Consider the following 17,183-nt stretch of genomic DNA (forward strand, 5'->3'; position numbering starts at 1 on the left):
AAGATAAATGGGAGCATCCAAATATTTCATCCAAGGCTGGGAATTAATTTGGGAGAGGAGAAAAATGATGAACATAAAGCTGCTATATATTAAAAAGTAGAAAAGTTAACAGTGATTTACTTAAATATTATAGAGAAGTTGAAATCACAGAAACACAAGCCTGAGGAAATAAACATACAGAGTACTTTCTACTTTCAAGTTCGATCAGAGTCATAATATTCAGCGCTGGGGCTTTTAGCCCTATAATCATGTGCATTTCCTCAGCCCAAGGACAATTGGTCCTTTTAGAGCTGCCACCCAAAATAATCTTCTCAGAGCCCCCTTTATGTCTCTGTTCCTGAGACTGTAGATAAAGGGGTTCAGCATGGGTGTGACCACAGTGTACATCACTGAGGCTGTTGCACTTGAATGTGAGCTGTGTGAACCAGCAGAGCTGAGGTACACACCTAGGCTTGTACCATAAAATAAGGAGACAACTGAGAGGTGGGATGCACACGTGGAAAATGCTTTATATTTCCCCTGAGCTGATGGGATTGCTTGTATGGAGGACACTATCTTAGAGTAAGAGTAAAGGATCCCACTGAGGGGAACACTAGCCAGTAGCCCAGCTGAAAAATATATCACTATGTCATTAAGAAAGGTGTCAGAACAGGCTAGTTGGACTATCTGTTTGATTTCACAAAAAAAGTGAGGGATTCCCAACCCTGGACAGAAGGACAATTGCAACACCATCAAGCATTGTAGCAAGGAATTCAGGGCACTCATGACCCAGGACACCAGAACTAGGAGTTTACAGAGCTGGGGGGTCATGATGACTGTGTAGTGCAGAGGGTGACAGATGGCCACAAATCGGTCATAGGCCATCACAGTCAGGAGAAAGTCATCCAATCCTGCAAAGCATAGGAAGAAATACATCTGGGTGATGCAGCCTGCATAGGTGATAGCTTTGTTCTCTGTCTGGATGTTCAGCAGCATCTTTGGGATGGTGGTGGAGGTGAAACAGATGTCTACCAAGGACAGGTTGGAGAGGAAGAAGTACATGGGTGTGTGGAGGTGGGAGTCTGAGCTGACAGCCACTATGATGAGCAGGTTTCCCAACACAGTGATCAGGTACATGGAGAGGAACAGGCCAAATAGGAGGGGTTGCAGTTCTGGTTCCTCTGATAATCCCAACAGAAGAAATTCTGACATTTGTGTAAGATTCACTGCTTCCATGTGGTGCAGTTGACTACCAGGATATAGGAAGAGTACATGATAAATTTTCACACATGCAAACATTAGTAACCTAGCTTAAGCACTACTATTTATATTTTAGAACCAAGAAATTAATTCCATATTGGTGTGTGGTCTGGTATTTTTTAGGACAACCTTAGTGTTGTTTCTCATTAGAACTGTTTTTCTGTGTAAAGACACATGAAGAATTCTTTTGTCTTACTCAATATTTTCAGTATGAAAAATAAAAGTAAAAAGTCAATGAATTTTATGTAACGCATATCATGATGACTCAAGCTAATAATACTGTATCATGTATTCAAAAGTTGCTGTAGAGGAGAGATTAAAAATCCTTTCACAAGAAAAAATTCTTTCACTGTGTATGGTGACTAATGTTAACTACACTTAGTGTGGAGGTCACTTTATAATATATACAAATATGAAATCATTATGTTGTGCATATGAAACTAATATAATGTTTTATGTCTATTTTCATTTGAAAACATTGCATGTTAATTGCTTGTTATGGGTAAGAGTTTTCAAATAGGTGTTTATAATTTTTAAGGTTATATGATGTTTTTGCTTCCATTTTTTGGCCCAAGAGCTGCAAAACCTTTATATCTGAAATTTTTCATGTGGTCAAAATAATATTTAATAAGTTATTTACTTAAACTAAAAAATTATACTTCAATAAAAAGCATTTTTGAAAAAGCAATGGAGAGAAAACTGTATTACTGAATGATAGATTGGACCACACAAAATTGATCAACTTTGTGCATTCTTTACAAATGCATGTACACATACATAAAAAACTAAATGGAAAACAGTCAGATTGTGTAAAAAACTCCAATTCTTTGTTAGAAAGAACACAATAAAAATAAACTAGGGGAATATAGTCAATAATATTTTGATAACTTGCACACTGACAGATGATCACTAGGCTTTGTGAAGTGATTGCATTGCACTGCATATAGATGTTGAAACACTATGTTGTACACCTGAAATTAATATAATACTGTATACAAACTACACTTAAACAAACTAAAAAAGGAATAAAAATACTCTGATAACACTATCCAAGAGCAAGAAACTTTCTGGTTTACAATATAGTGAAAGTTATAATACTGTAGTTCAACTATAATTTAAAATAAATTAACACACATGTAAAGCAAAAAACATAAACCGAGAAATTTTAACAGAAACTCTAAATGGCTAACAAACCCACACATTTCCTTACTCAGCCTCACAGGCAATGAAATAATTATAAAGAGAATGTCATCAGCATATTCATTTTCACCTACCAAATAGATGTTTTTTCATGTGAGTAGTCAGAGTGAGAGAAGATGCTATGAAATACATTTCTCATGCACTGCTACTACAATAGTGTATTTGCTAGCCTTCCTTGATTTGGATCTTTCTCATCCATAGGGACACATAGTCTAATAGGCTCCATCATAAAATTTGTAAATGCCCTCACATCACTGTCTGTTCCTCCACAGCTGACAATATGTCTATTCCTGTTCATTGAACTTATATTCTACTTCTACTGGGAGGACCACACTTCCAATTCCCTCTCTTAATATTTCTTCAATTAAAACCACTTAGTTATCAACAATGACACCTGCATTTCTGAGTATGTTGTTCACTTTCCTTTCCACATCATGAATAAACATTCATTTATTAGTAGAGCCAGCCAGCAACCACAGTGATCACTAGTATCTATCTGGGCTATGTTGGAATGGTTCTCAGGTGATTTTAGGTACACGTTCTTGGTTTCTAGTTTCTCTGCCCTCTTTTGCCATGTCTGCTGGGCTCTCAGACTCACCTGCATGAGAACTCTGACAAGGTTTCCCTGCGGGAGTCCAAAACCTTCCCTGGGTGGTTGATGATGGACACTGAAACTCTGTCCCAGACAAGACAGCAAGGAGGGGTCAAGCATTGGTCTCCCTGCCACATTCAGGACTCCAAGAGCAACAGCCACCTTTCTCTATCCAAAGATTGCACATGCTGAGATGCTGCAGTACAGGGGTACTTACAGCTCTCCAGGTCTGCTCATTAGGCACATTTATTTCTCCGTACTCTAACCTCTAAGCACAGAATTCCCCCTGGGGACACTGGTCTGCACAGAATGGAGAGTTTCCCTGCTAATCCTCTGTTCCTAGGAGGCTACGTAATAAACCATCTGAGTACAGTTTTGATGAGTCCTTCTCCGTTAACTGCCCTGTTTCTTGATGTCTGTCTACAACTCCCAGCACCTCATCCCAATTCTGTGTTGAAGTTTCTGAATGGATGGACTGGGAGGGTATTGTGTTCAGTGAAATAAGCCAGTCAGAAAGAGACAAATACCATGTAATTTTACTTGTGTGTGGAATATAAAGATCAAAATAAACGAAGAAACAAAATGGGCACAGTCTTATAGACACAGTGAATGGACTTGTGCTTGCCAGAGGGGAAGTGGGTTGAGGGATTGGGAGAAAAAGGTAAAGAGAGTTAGAAGTACAAATTGGCAGTCACAGAATAGTCTCAGGGATGTAAAGCAGAGCATATGGAATATAGTCCATAATACTGTATTAACTGTGTGTGAGGCAAATTCGGTACTGGAAATACCAGGCAGGACATGGCGGGGGTGGAGGGCAGAACACTATGTAAAGTTTATGATTGTCTGACTACTGTGCTGAATACCTGTAACCAATGCAGAAAGATATTAAAAGTAAACTGTAATTGAAAACAAAAATTCTTATTCCGAGAAATTTGTGTGACTGGTCTTTGGGTCTTCAAAGCATTAATATACAGTGGGATGCACCCCTATTATCCCTAGAAAATTACTGTTTTCCTTTATAGGACAGGGGAGATATTTGTTACTCTGCTATAAAACCTTGGGCACTATACTCCTAAATTTTATGATTGTTTAGCCAAAACAATTAGGGATTTCATAGTGATATCACAAGTCAAGAGCTGCCATTTGGTCCCTCATCATAAAATGTTTATTAAATATAAGAGATACATTTAGATTTCAGGCACCATAGCCCAGCTTAGCACTTTGTAACAATTGTCAAATGTATGTTTCACAGAAATGCATTTTATGAGGTAGTGCATTGAGAAACTACCTTCTGCAATGCACAAAAGAGGCACAGAGGGGTTTATTGTTGTGCTCAAAGGTATAAACCAAGAAAGGGATGGAGTTTTAATTGCAATCAGTCAGGTCACTTCCAGTTTGGAAGTTCTCAAACAGAAATGACTTTGCCCCTGGGTATGTTTGGAATTTTTGAAGGTTGGCTGCTAAACATCTGCAATGCACAGGACAGCACCCAACACAGAGAACTGCCCAGCCCAAAGTGTCAACAGTGACAAGGTGAAAACACCTATTGTAGACCAGTACTTGTCCACTTCACTGTGCATACAAGTCACTACACTTGGGAGTTCAAATGCAAATTCTGGTCTCCAGTGGGCCCAGAAACTGCATTTCTGACAAACTCCCAGGTGATGTTGAAGCTGCAGGTCCTCTTGTTCTGAGGACCACAGTTTGAGTAGCTGGCTATGGCCCTATCTTAGAGTTAAGTGTGGGCAACTTAGGTCTTCTGCACCAGAAATCTTCTGTGTATGTAATCTTGAAAGACAAATTTTCCACTCATTCCATAGAGGAAGGTAAATTCTGTGTTTGATTCTTTTATATTAGAGCTCCAGAGAGACAGGTAATAATTTGTATATGGGAAAGACTTTGTAGTAGGCAGAATAAGGGCCTCAAAAGATGTCAACAACCTAATTAAGAGAATTTTGGAATATGTTAGTTTACCCAGCAGAATAGCTATGATGAGAGATGAAATAAAGTTATTAATCATTTGTCATATGATAAGGAGACTGACTTGGATTATTCAGGCTGGTGAAATGTCATCACAATGGTCCTCTAATGTAGAAGAGTGCAGAAGAATTTGTGTCAGAAAGGCATTTGTAGATACACTGTTGCTGGCATTGAAGATGGATAAATGTAATAAAAAATACAATTTTTGGTCAGTTTCTTTAAACTGCTGATTATATTTATCTTGCGCTCAAAACAATTGTTCCAGATCCTCTTTTTGTCCCTTTTATACATGAACACATTCCAAGTTGGTTTTTTTTCATTAGATGAAAATGCAATTTTTAGTTGAGACCTAAACACAAGACTGCCTTAGTCCCTAGTGAATTTCAACTTGAGTCTCTACAGTTCTCTAGCTTGGCCAAATAGTTTTGAGTCCTGATGTGAGTATCAAAACTGTGATACTCAGCTTTGTTTTTCTGTTTGTTTTTTAAAAATTCTGATTTTCACATATATACCTTTAATTCATCTGGAATTTATTTTCTATTTTTTAAATTGTTGTTCAGGTACAGTTGTCTGCATTTTTCTCTCCTCTCCTGCCACTCCAGTCATCTCCACCTCCCTCCCCTGATCCCACCCCACCTTAATTTTGTCCATGTATCCTCTATAGTTGTTCTTGAAAACCCCCCACCTTTTCCCCCATTAAATAAATTTTTTAAATGTTGACTGTCAGCTGTAATTGAAAAAGAAAACAGATGAAGAAAAAATTGTTTGCAACAACTAATTTTAAGATTCTCATTTTAAATCTTTTATTTTTCATTTTGAGTTGACATACAATATTACATTAGTTTCAGGTGTACAACATGGTGATTAGGCATTTGTATAACTTACAAAGTGATCACCCTCATAAATATAGTACCATCTGATATTATATATAGTTGTTAAAATATTACTGACTATATTCCGTATGCTGTACTTAACATTACTATTAAGCCTCTCAATCCATTCAGTGAGCATTGCTTATGTACAGCCATTTCATGTAGAAATCCCTCCCCCAAATAAATGATGAAAATTAAATATCTCCATGTGGAGATATTCTGCCCCACTGAATGTACAGAGAATTCCCCATTGTGTAAGTGTAAATGTTCTGACCTTGAAGCCTTTGAGGATCTAAGATAGGAAAAATAATTTCTTATTAAAATTATAGTCCTCCTTTAAATCTTTGTGTCAAAATTTCTACATTCTCTCCATTTTGTGTTCACTCAAACATTCATTCTTTTTATTTTTATTCCCTCCAACTTTCTCTCAAGATCTCTTTAGCATAATAAGTAGGAATATATGTGATTATGTGTGCATGTACATATAGTGTGTGAATGTGCTTATTTGAGAGACAAGTGAACACAATTGTACACACATACAGTCTTAAACTTGAACATTGTCTTTGAATTCAACAGAGTATTTCAATACATTTCATTTCTTCTGCACAATATTTATCTGTAATTAGAATTTATTATCTCATAACTATCAGAAATGAAAAAAACAGTTCAGGGCAATTACATTTTTAACAATAACATAACAAAGAAGTTAACCCTTGTACACCTTTGTAAATTATACACAAATGGGGTTGTGTAATATAAATTCTTAATTTTTGTATGGCTCACTTAATTTAGCATGTTGTATGTGCTGTATGTAATTATGCTCCAATGAATTAGTTAGGAATTAAACTTTCTAGTAGAACATGGCTTAGGGTCACATCTAGAGCACAGATAGCCAAGTCACCCACAGAAATGCTGGGAGAATCTCTTCTAACAAGAAAAAAGTAAATGTTATATGTCAATATAAGAATTAAAATAAATCAATTATCATTTAATAAATTCATTTTCCCCATAAATTAATGACTCACTGCATGTATAAAGGGAATAAACTGACATGACTTGGTTCAGCAGAGAAGAGCACTATAGCCACACACAGCATCATGGATGAGCCTTAGAGATAAAATAGAGAGACTGACAGCTGACTACAGACCATGAGGAGACAGTCAGAACTCAGATCAAATTCCCACCACATAATCCCATTGGTAATAAATGCATCATATTAAACCATTTGCTTCTAGGATGACAGTATGCAGCAACAGCTAACTGATAACAATAATCAGAGTGAACAGAACTAAATAAAAATAGCATTATCAGCCAATTGTCATTGTAGGTCTTTGTTCCAATATCTGAAGATGGCATTCATAATCATTCCTGCTGAAGTTTATTTCAGAAAACTGCATTGAAAAGTGACTCCATCAGATTCCCTTGTAGGTAAGCAGGAGAGGTTGGAAGTACATATATGTTTGGGTAACACATATGACTCTGAGTCACAGAACTGATAGGAATTCAAGCTCTCTTGTGAGTCACTGTATGGCCATTTGTGTACATATATGACATATCTATCAATCACATATATAATATATATACTGCATGAGATTGATGTAGTTCTTTCCCTACCTCTCCAGTGGTTACCACAATATTTAGAGTAGTGGGAGATGCTTCATTTAGAACAAGAGAGGGAATCATAATTTTAAGCAGCAATGGAAGTTTTCAAGTGGAGGCCAAAAGATAATTCAAAGGAAACATAATTACACCAAGCAATGCTTCAGACCAAGCATAAATTTCTTTACACATGGACACCAACCTTATATACATCGATAAGTAAACATATGCCATAAAAAGAGTTTACCTAGTAATAAATGTATGAATTAAAATTTTGCTTCTTTACACTTAAGGTTGTCTTTGCCTCTAAGCACATATTATATCAAACTATGTTATGGTAGTGAGATATGAAGAAATGATGTACAAGAAGTGTTACACTATAATCTTCTAGTTTCCTTTCCTGTGAAAATATATAAATGGTTCTGGTTATCAAGTGCAGTGTAATTTCATAGGAGTAGTGGCACTCAAAAATATTTTTTTAGTGAAACAAAAGAGAAATTATTCAGTGTGATATATTTCATTTCAAAAGAAATTGTTCCTAAGAAATCCACGTAGTCTCCATGAGATAGATGGCAGTATCCAAATATCTCATCCAAGCCTGGGAATCAATTTGGGAGAGGAGAAAAATGAAAAAAAAATAAGCTGCTGTACATGACAAAGTTGACAAGTTAACAAAGTGATCCACTTAAATATTATAGAGAAATAGAAATCACAGAAACACAAACTCAAGGAAATAAACAGAGAGAGTACATTCTACTTTCACAACCTGATCAAAGAACAACAACGTCTGGCTGTGAGGTTTTAAGCCCTGCAGTCATGGGCGTTTATTCAGCCCTAGGACAAATGGTCCTTATAAGGCTATCCCAACTAATCTTCTCAAGGCCCCCTTTATGTCTCCGTTCTTGAGACTGTAGATGAAGGGGTTCAGCATGGGTGTGACCACAGTGTACACCACTGACGCTGTTGCACTTGACTGAGAGCTGTGAGTACCAGGAGAGCTGAGATAAACTCCTAGGCTTGTACCGTAAAATAAGGAGACAACTGAGAGGTGAGATGCACATGTGGAAAATGCTTTATACTTCCCCTGAGCTGATGAGATTGCACATATGGAGGACACTATCTTAGAGTAAGAGTAAAGGATTCCAGCCAGGGGAACACCTACAAGTAAGAGTACTGAAAAATACATCACCACGTCATTAAGAAAGGTGTCAGAACTGGCAAGTTGGTTCAACTGATTGAGTTCACAGAAGAAATGGGGGATTTCCAAGTCTGCATGGAAGGTTAGTTGTAATACCATTAAGCTTTGCAGCAAGGAATAGAGGGAACTTGTTACCCAAGACACCAGGACCAGCAGTCCACAGAGTCGGGGGTTCATGATGACCGTGTAGTGTAGGGGATGACAGATGGCCACAAATCGGTCATAGGCCATCACAGTGAGGAGGAAGTTGTCCAACACACCAAACAATAGAAAAAAATATATCTGTGTGATGCAGCCTGCATAGGTGATGGCTTTGTTCTCTGTCTGGATATTCACCAGCATCTTTGGGATGGTGGTGGAGGTGAAACCGATGTCTACCAAGGACAGGTTGGAAAGGAAGAAGTACATGGGTGTGTGGAGATGGGAGTCTGAGCTAACAGCCAGGATGATGAGCAGGTTTCCCAACACAGTGATCAGGTACATGCAGAGGAATAGGCCAAATAGGACGGGCTGCAGTTCTGGTTCCTCTGATAGTCCCAGGAGAAGAAATTCTGAAGTTGGGGTATCATTGCCTTGGACCATGGGGTGATGGTCACTACTAGGACAAAAATTACATAAATGGGTATAACTAACAAATTGGAGATGCTGCGATTACAATGCTATGTGGAAAAAAGCATGCACAAAAGACAGTGGATGTGGGATTTGTTTATGGAGAATTCAGAGAGACCTCAGAACCAGATTTCATTAGAACAGGGACCTCAAAGGAGAGAAAGCAGGAAACGCTAGTTCGTTTGCAAAGAGTATACCCTGCAGGGAAAGAGCCAGTGCAAAGACCCATAGGTGACATTTGTTCCAGACATTCAAGACTAAAAATTGAGTCACATGGTGAGGCAAATGAGCAAGAGCAGAGAAATGAGAGATGATCAGAGAATGAGGGGAATGAAGTGATGTTTCTGCTGCTACTGAAACTTCAAGTCACGGAGAATCTCTTGTCCACAGTTTTGCCTCGCACTTTATAATTTTGATTCCATGTAATATTGTGGACATGAATGATTCCACCTTCTTATTTTCATGTGTTGGTCATCTCCTGCATCTCTGTTTTAAGGGTCACATTTTGGAGTTTATTTTCTCACATACCCCTGCTTCAGTACCTCCAAAGGTCTCAGACTCACCTGGGGATGAGGCTCTGAGAAGGTCTCTGTGTGCAAGTCTGAATTGGTCTGTGGATGGCTGATGATGGAGACTGAAACTCTGTCACCAGACAAGAGAGCAGGAAGGAGTGAAGCATTGGTCCCCAACCAGACTTGGGTCTCCAAAAACAACCCTGTTCTGGCCAGTCCAAGGTTGTACATGCAGCAGAAGCAATATTTTCAGCAGCCTATATCTGCTCATTAGATATTATCTTCATTGTTACTCCCACTTCTGAGTACATCATGTCCCTTAGGACACTGATGTGGACAGAAGGGAAATTTTTTTTGCCAAGTCTGTGTCCCTATAGACCATATTAGAAGTCAGGTGAATCCAGCTTTCATTATTGCTTTTCCATGAATTCACCTGCCTTCCAGAAGTCTTACCTCCTTGCACCTCATCCCAATCTTGTGTCATCATTTTCTCCAAATCAAAGACTGAGGGCCCTGCCTTGACTAGGTCTCATGGACTCCTAGAGTACTGACAGGTGGTGAGCAGCAGCTCCTATCTCTAGAAATTGCTGTTCCTCTCTTGAAAAAGTAGGACTGGTGTGTTTCTTTGCTGTAAAACCACAGTACTCTGATCCTTGGCCACATGAAGCATTTGACAAGTCAGTTGGCAGAATCATGCTTGGAACATGAATTAAGAGCTGATATGTAGTGCTTCATGTAAAAATATTTGCAAAAAGGTACAGGGAGAAAGAATCATAAATGGTGGGTACAAAATAGACGGGGAGGTTAAGAATAGTATGGGAAATGAGAAGCCAAAGAATTTACATGTATGACCCATGGACATGAACTATGTAAGGTGGGGGAAGAGGCTACATGGCAGAGGGAAATAAAGGAGAAAAAGAATGGGACAACTGTAATAGCATGATCGATAAAATATATTTTAAGAAAGCATTTGCAGAACCAGACAATAACAAAAAGATCAGTAAAAGTATAGAGCACCTGAATAACACTATCCACTACCTTGATCTAACTAATATTTCTAAAATACTCTCCAACCAACAATAGCAGAACACATATTTTCAAGAACATGCGGCCCATTGACCATAAAGACCACATTCTGGTTCAAAATCAAAACAAGAAGGAAAAACACTATAAACTGCTATATTTCACTGCCTCTCCTAAAAAACAAAACAAAAACTTTGGGGGAAAGTAAAAGCATCTCTTCTTTCCCCAGAGATGGTGACAGGCAATGCTTACTTTAATTACAGGTGCTCAACAAATGCTTAAACAATGCAGAACAAATAGATCAATAAACTAGGTCACCATGCTGAGGCTGTATGAATAGCCTCAGGGGAACCCAAATTAAAGGTAATCGAGAATGGAAGTAATCAAGTATTCAATACAGTTTTTGAGAAATGCAGAATTTATTTGTATCTATGTTTGTGGATTTAATTATGATTATTCAAATACTTTATTACACTTCTTAGGTTGCTTCCTTTCTTAAACCTTCTTTCTGGTATTTCTATTACTCTGATTTTATGTCAGGATCACTGAGTCCCTGAGAAAAGAAAAGCTTAGATTCAATCTCCATGGCAACTCTATGTCCATCACACTACATTTGCATATGTGAGTTTGATTTAAATACACTAATATATGCAAACTTGCAAAAAATAAAGTTTCATAATTGTAAGATATACTTTGATGTTTTTATGCACTATGTTTTCTTTTACATATTTTTGAAATTTATTTATTTAATTATTGTTCAAGTACAATTTTCTGTTGTTTACTCCCATCCCAGTCCACACCCCCCAGTACTCCCCACCTCCCTCCCATTTCCACCCCTGTTAGTTTTTGTCCATATGTCCTTTATGCTTGTTCCTGTGAATCTTTCCTGTTTTACCCTGAAATTCCCTCCCCTCTCCTGTCGGGTCCCTGTCAGCCTGTTCTCTATTTCAGTGTCTTTGGTTATATTTTGCTTGCTTGTTTGTTTTGTTGTTTAGCTTCCTGTTAGAGGCGAAATCATATGGTAGTTGTCTTTCAACACCTGGTTTATTTCACTCAGTATAATGCTTTCCAATTCCATCCATTCTGCTTGAAAGGGTAGGAGCTCCTTTCTTATTGCTGCATAGAATTTTATTGTGTGAATGTACCATAGTTTTTGGATCCATTCATTTACTGTTGGGCACCTAGGTTGCTTCCAACTCTTGGCTATTGTAAATTGTGCTGCTACGAACATTGGGGTGCATAGGTTCTTTTGGATTGCTGTTTCAGGGTTCTTAGGATATAATCCTAGCAGTGGAATTGCTGGGTCAAAAGGCAGATCCATTTTTAGTTTTCTTAGAAAATTTCATACTGTTTTCCATAGTGGTTGTACCAATCTGCAATTCCACCAACAGTGAACTAGGGTCCCCTTTTCCTTACAACCTCTCCAATGCTTGTTGTTTGTTGCTTTGTTTATGATGGTCATTCTGACCGCTATAAAGTGGTATTTTATTGGGGTTTTAATTTGCATCTCTTTGATAGGTAGTGATATTGAGCATCTTTTCATGCATCTCTGGGTCCTCTGTATGTCCTTCTTGGAGAAGTGTCTTAGAGAAGTGTTCAAGTCCTTTGCCCATTTTTTAATTGGGTTGCTTGTCTTCTTAGAGTGTAGTCACATAAGTTCTTTGTATATTTTGGAGATTAAAACCTTGTTGGAGGTATCATTGGCAAATATGTTTTCCCATACAGTAGGTTATCTCTTTATTTTAATACTGTTTTCTTTGGCCATGCAGAGCTTTTTATTTTGATGAGATACCTTTTGTTTATTCTTTCCTTTATCTCTCTTGCTCTAGGGGACATATCAGTAAAAATACAGGTGTGTGAAATATCTGAGATTTTCCTGCCAGTGTTCTTCTTTAGGACTTTAATTGTGTCACCGCTTATATTTAAGTCTTTTATCGATCTTGAATTTATTTTGGTGTATGATGTAAGTTTTTGCTCGAGTTTCATTTTTTTGCACATAGCTGTCCAGTTCTCCCAATACCATTTGTTGAAGAGGCTATTTTTACTCCATTTTATGTTCTGTCCCCTTTGTCAAATATTAATTGACTGTAGATACTTGGGTTTATTTCTGTACTTTCTGTTTTGTTCCATTGGTCTGTGTGCCTGTTTTCGTGCCAGTACCAGGCTGTATTACAGTGGCCTTGTAATAGGGTTTGGTATCAGGTATTGTGACCCCTCCTACTTTGTTCTTCTTTCTCAAAAGAGCAACTGCTATTTGGGGTCTTTTATGGTTCCATATAAATTTTTGAAGTGTTTGTTCTATGTCTGTGAAGTATGCCATTGGTACTTTAATAGGTATTGCATTGAATTTGTAAATTGCTTTGGGTAGTATGGACATTTTGATGACGTTAATTCTTCTAATCCATGAACACGGTATATGTTTCCATTTGTTTGTGTCTTCCTTGATTTCTTTCTCCAGTGTTATGTAGTTTTCTGCATACAGGTCTTTTACCTCCTTGGTTAGGTTTATTCCCAGATATTTTATTTTTGTTTTTGCTATACTGAGTGGGATTTTTTTTCTTGATTTCTGCTTCTGCTGTTTTATTGTTAGTACACAAAAATGCCTTTGATTTCTGGATATTGACTTTGTATCAAGCTCTTTTGCCAAATTCATTTATTCAGTTGAGCAGTTTTTGGGTAGAGTCTAAAGTATTTTCTATGTACACTATCATGTCATCTGTAAACAATGACAGGTTTTTTTTTCTGATTTGGATGCTTTTTATTCCCTTTTCTTGTCTGATTGCTGTGGCTAAAACTTCCAATACTATATTGAATAGAAGTGGTGAAAGTAGACAACCTTGTCTTTTTTCCTGATCTTAGTGGAAAAGATACTTGTTTTTGCACATTGAGTATAATGTTGGCTGTAGGTCTCTTCTATATCACCTTTATTATGTTGAGGAATGCTCCCTCTATTCCCACTTTGCTGAGTGTTTTTTATCATAAATGAGTGTTGGAGCTTATCAAAAGCTTTTTCTGCACCTATTGATATGATCATGTGTTTTTTGTATTTGCTTTTGTTTATGTGATGTATTATATGTATTGATTTGTGAATATTGAACCATCCTTGCATACCTGGCATGTATCCCACTTGGTCCTGGTGTAGGATGTGATTTGCCAATATTTCATTGAGGATTTTAGCATCTATGTTCATTAGTGATATGAGCCTAAAGTTTTCCTTCTCTGTTGTGTCTGTATCTGGTTTTGGAATTAGGATGATTCTGGCTTCATAAAAAGAGTTTGGGAGTCTTCCATCATTTTGGATTTTTGGGAATGGCCTATGAAGAATAGGAGTTAGCTCTTTTTTAAATGCTTTGTAGAATTCTCCTGTGAAACCATCTGGTCCAGCGCTTTTGTGTGATGGGAGTTTTTGATTACTGCTTCAATTTCACTTGCTGTTATTGGTCTGTGCAGGCTTTCTGCTTCTTCTTCATTGAGCTTTGGAAGATTATATTTTTGTAGAAATGTGTCCATTTCCCCTAGGTTCTCAAATTTCTTGGCATACAGTTCTTCATAGTAATTTCTTACATTCCCTTCTATTTCTGTGGTATCAGTTGTAATCTCTCCTGTTTCATTTCTGATTGTGTTTATTTGGGTTCTCTCTCTTCTTTTCTTGATGAGCCTACTTAAAGGCTAGTCTATTTTGTTTATATTTTCAAAAAAACCAGCTCCTGTATTCATTGATCCTTAGAATTGTGCTTTTAGTCTCTATGTCATTTAGTTCTGTTCTGATCTTGGTTATTTCATTCCTTCTTCTTGCTCTGGGCTGTCATTGTTGTTGTTCGTCAAGTTCTTATATGGGTAGGGTTAGGTTGTTTGTTTGAAACGTTTCTATCTTCTTTAGGTAGGCCTGTATTGCTATGAAGTTCCCTCTCAGGACTGCCTTCTTTGCGTCCCATAAGTTTTGGATTGTTCTGAGTTCATTTTCATTTGTTTCTAGAAACTTTTTTTAAATTTTTATTTAATTATTTTTCAAGTACATTTTTTTGTCTATTTCTCCCATCCCAGCCCCCCCCCCGCCCCGTCTCCCCACCTCCCTCCCATTCCCCCCCCCCCCCCCCAGTCCTCATCCCTGTGTCTTTCATACTTGTTCCTCAAAATCCCTCCCCATTTTTCCCCTTAAATTCCCTTCCCTCTCCCCTCTGGTCACTGCCCACTTGTTCTCTATTTCAGTGTCTTTGTTTTTATTCTGTTTGCTTGTTTGTTTTATTGTTTAGCTTCCTGTCAAAGGTGAGATCATATGGTATTTGTCCTTCAATGCCTGGCCTATTTCACTCAGCATAATGCTTTCCAGTTCCATCCATGTTGTAGCAAAGGGCAGTAGCTCCTTCTTTCTCTCTGCTGCATAGAATTCCATTGTGTATAGAAACTTTTTGATTTCTTCCCTAATTTCATTCTGACCTGTTAATTGTTTAATAGCATGCTATTTAACCTCCATAATTTTGGGTGTTTTTTTCCTTTGGGGTTGGTTTCCAGTTTCAGTCCCTTATGGTCAGAGAAAATGCTTGGTATGATTTTAATTTTCTTGAATTTTTTTTGTGTCCTATCACATGTTCTATCTTTGAAAATGTTCCATGTGCATAAGAAAAGAATGTGTATTTAGCTTCTTTGGGATGAAGGGCTCTCTATATATCAGATATGTCCATTTCATCTAGGACACTGTTCAATGCCACAATATCTTTGTTGATATTTTGTTTGGAAGATTTATCCATTTTTGACAGTGGGGTATTAAAATTTCCTGCTATAATTGTGTTGCTGTCAATATCTTTTTTGGAGTCCTCTAAGATTTTCTTTATATATTTGGGTGCTTCTATGTTGGGTGCATATATATTTATCATGTTAATGTCTTCTTGGTGGATTCTTCCCTTGAGTATTATGAAATGACCTTCTGGGTCTCTCTTTATGGCCCTTTTTTTGAAGTCTATTTTGTCTGATATGAGAATTGCTACCCCAGCTTTTTTTTCATGTCCGTTTGCTTGGAAAACTTGTTTCCAGCCTTTCACTTTTAGTCTGTGATGGTCTTTTGTTCTGAGGTGGTTCTCTTGTAGGCAGCATATGTGTGAGTCATGCTTTCTTATCCATTCAGCTATTCTGTGTCTTTTGATTGGAGCATTTAATCCTTTTACGTTTAAGATTATTATTGATAGGTATTTATCCATTGCCATTTTTGTACCTGCATTCCTCTCTGTCTCCTTCTTTTCCTTCCTTTCCTTAAAGCGGTCCTTTTAGTATTTCTTGTAGAGCTGGTTTGGTAGAGGCAATTGTTTTTAGACTTCTTTTGTCTTGGAAGCTCTTTATTTGGCCTTCTCTCTTGATTGAGAGCCTTGCTGGGTAAAGTAGCCTTGGTTGTAGGCCTCTGGTTCTCATTACTTGGAATATTTTCTGCCATTCTCGCCATTCACTTTTTGCTTGGAGCGATTCCATTGAGAAGTCAGCAGCTAACCTTATTGGGGCTCCCTTGTATGTTGCTTCCTGTTTCTTTCTTGCTGCCTTTAAGATTCTCTGTTTATCTTGGAATTTTGCCATTGTAGTGATGATGTGTCTTAAAGTGTGCCTATTTGTGTTCCTCTTTATTGGGACTCTGTGTGATTCCTGAATTTGTGTGACTTTTTCTCTCATCAAATTGGGGAAGTTTTCCATTATTACTTTTTCAAATAGGTTTTCTATCCCTTGTTCTTCTTCTTCTCCTTCTGGTATGTTTATTATTTGAATATTATTACGTTTCATATTGTCTTGCATTTCTCCTAATCCGTCTTCATTTTTTTCTGAGCCTCTTTTTTTTTCCTTGCTCTGTCTGGGTGTTTCTTTCTACTCTGTCCTCCAACTCACTGATTTGATCTTCTGCTTCACTGATCTGCTTTTGATTTCTTCCACTGTGTTCTTCAGTTCAGTAATTGTATTCTTCATTTCCTCTTGGCCCTTGTTGATAGTTTCTATTTCCTTTTTCATGCTGATATAGTTTGCAGTGAGTTCATTCCAGTTCCCCTGTAGTTTCTGGTATCTTATAGTGAGCTTTTTGAACTTCCTGATAACCAGTGGTTTGAATTCATTATCTGTTAGTTGACTTGTGTGTATTTCATCTAACACATTTTCTGAGGTTTTCTTCTTTCCTTTTGTTTGGGGATTGTTTCTTTGTCTTTACATTGTTTGTGAGAGTTCACATGTTAGATTCAGCTTCTTAAATTGATTTGTTCTGGCTTCCTGGGTTCATGATGTGAACTTCTGTGGTATAATACTTGTGAGATTTTGTGGTGTAGTCTCCTTGATCTGCCAAGCTCACTTGTCTCGGGCTGTCGTTTAAGTTAGTTCTGTGTTTGTCTTTG

General features: G+C 37.5%; 1 protein-coding gene and 1 pseudogene across 1 annotated transcript; both read right to left on the reverse strand.

The window, feature by feature from the left end:
• Positions 1–284: 284 nt before the first annotated feature.
• Positions 285–3,151, reverse strand: LOC119061753 (olfactory receptor 7A10-like; annotated as a pseudogene).
• Positions 3,152–8,332: 5,181 nt separating this feature from the next.
• LOC119061794 (olfactory receptor 7A10-like) lies at positions 8,333–9,262 on the reverse strand. The gene has a single exon (XM_037162472.2). It carries the CDS (start codon positions 9,260–9,262, stop codon positions 8,333–8,335), a length of 930 nt encoding a protein of 309 aa, XP_037018367.2.
• Positions 9,263–17,183: the final 7,921 nt, after the last annotated feature.

Source organism: Artibeus jamaicensis, unplaced genomic scaffold (assembly GCF_021234435.1).
Source record: "Artibeus jamaicensis isolate MK-2021 breed Jamaican fruit bat unplaced genomic scaffold, CSHL_Jam_final contig_477, whole genome shotgun sequence".
NCBI lineage: Eukaryota > Metazoa > Chordata > Mammalia > Chiroptera > Phyllostomidae > Artibeus > Artibeus jamaicensis.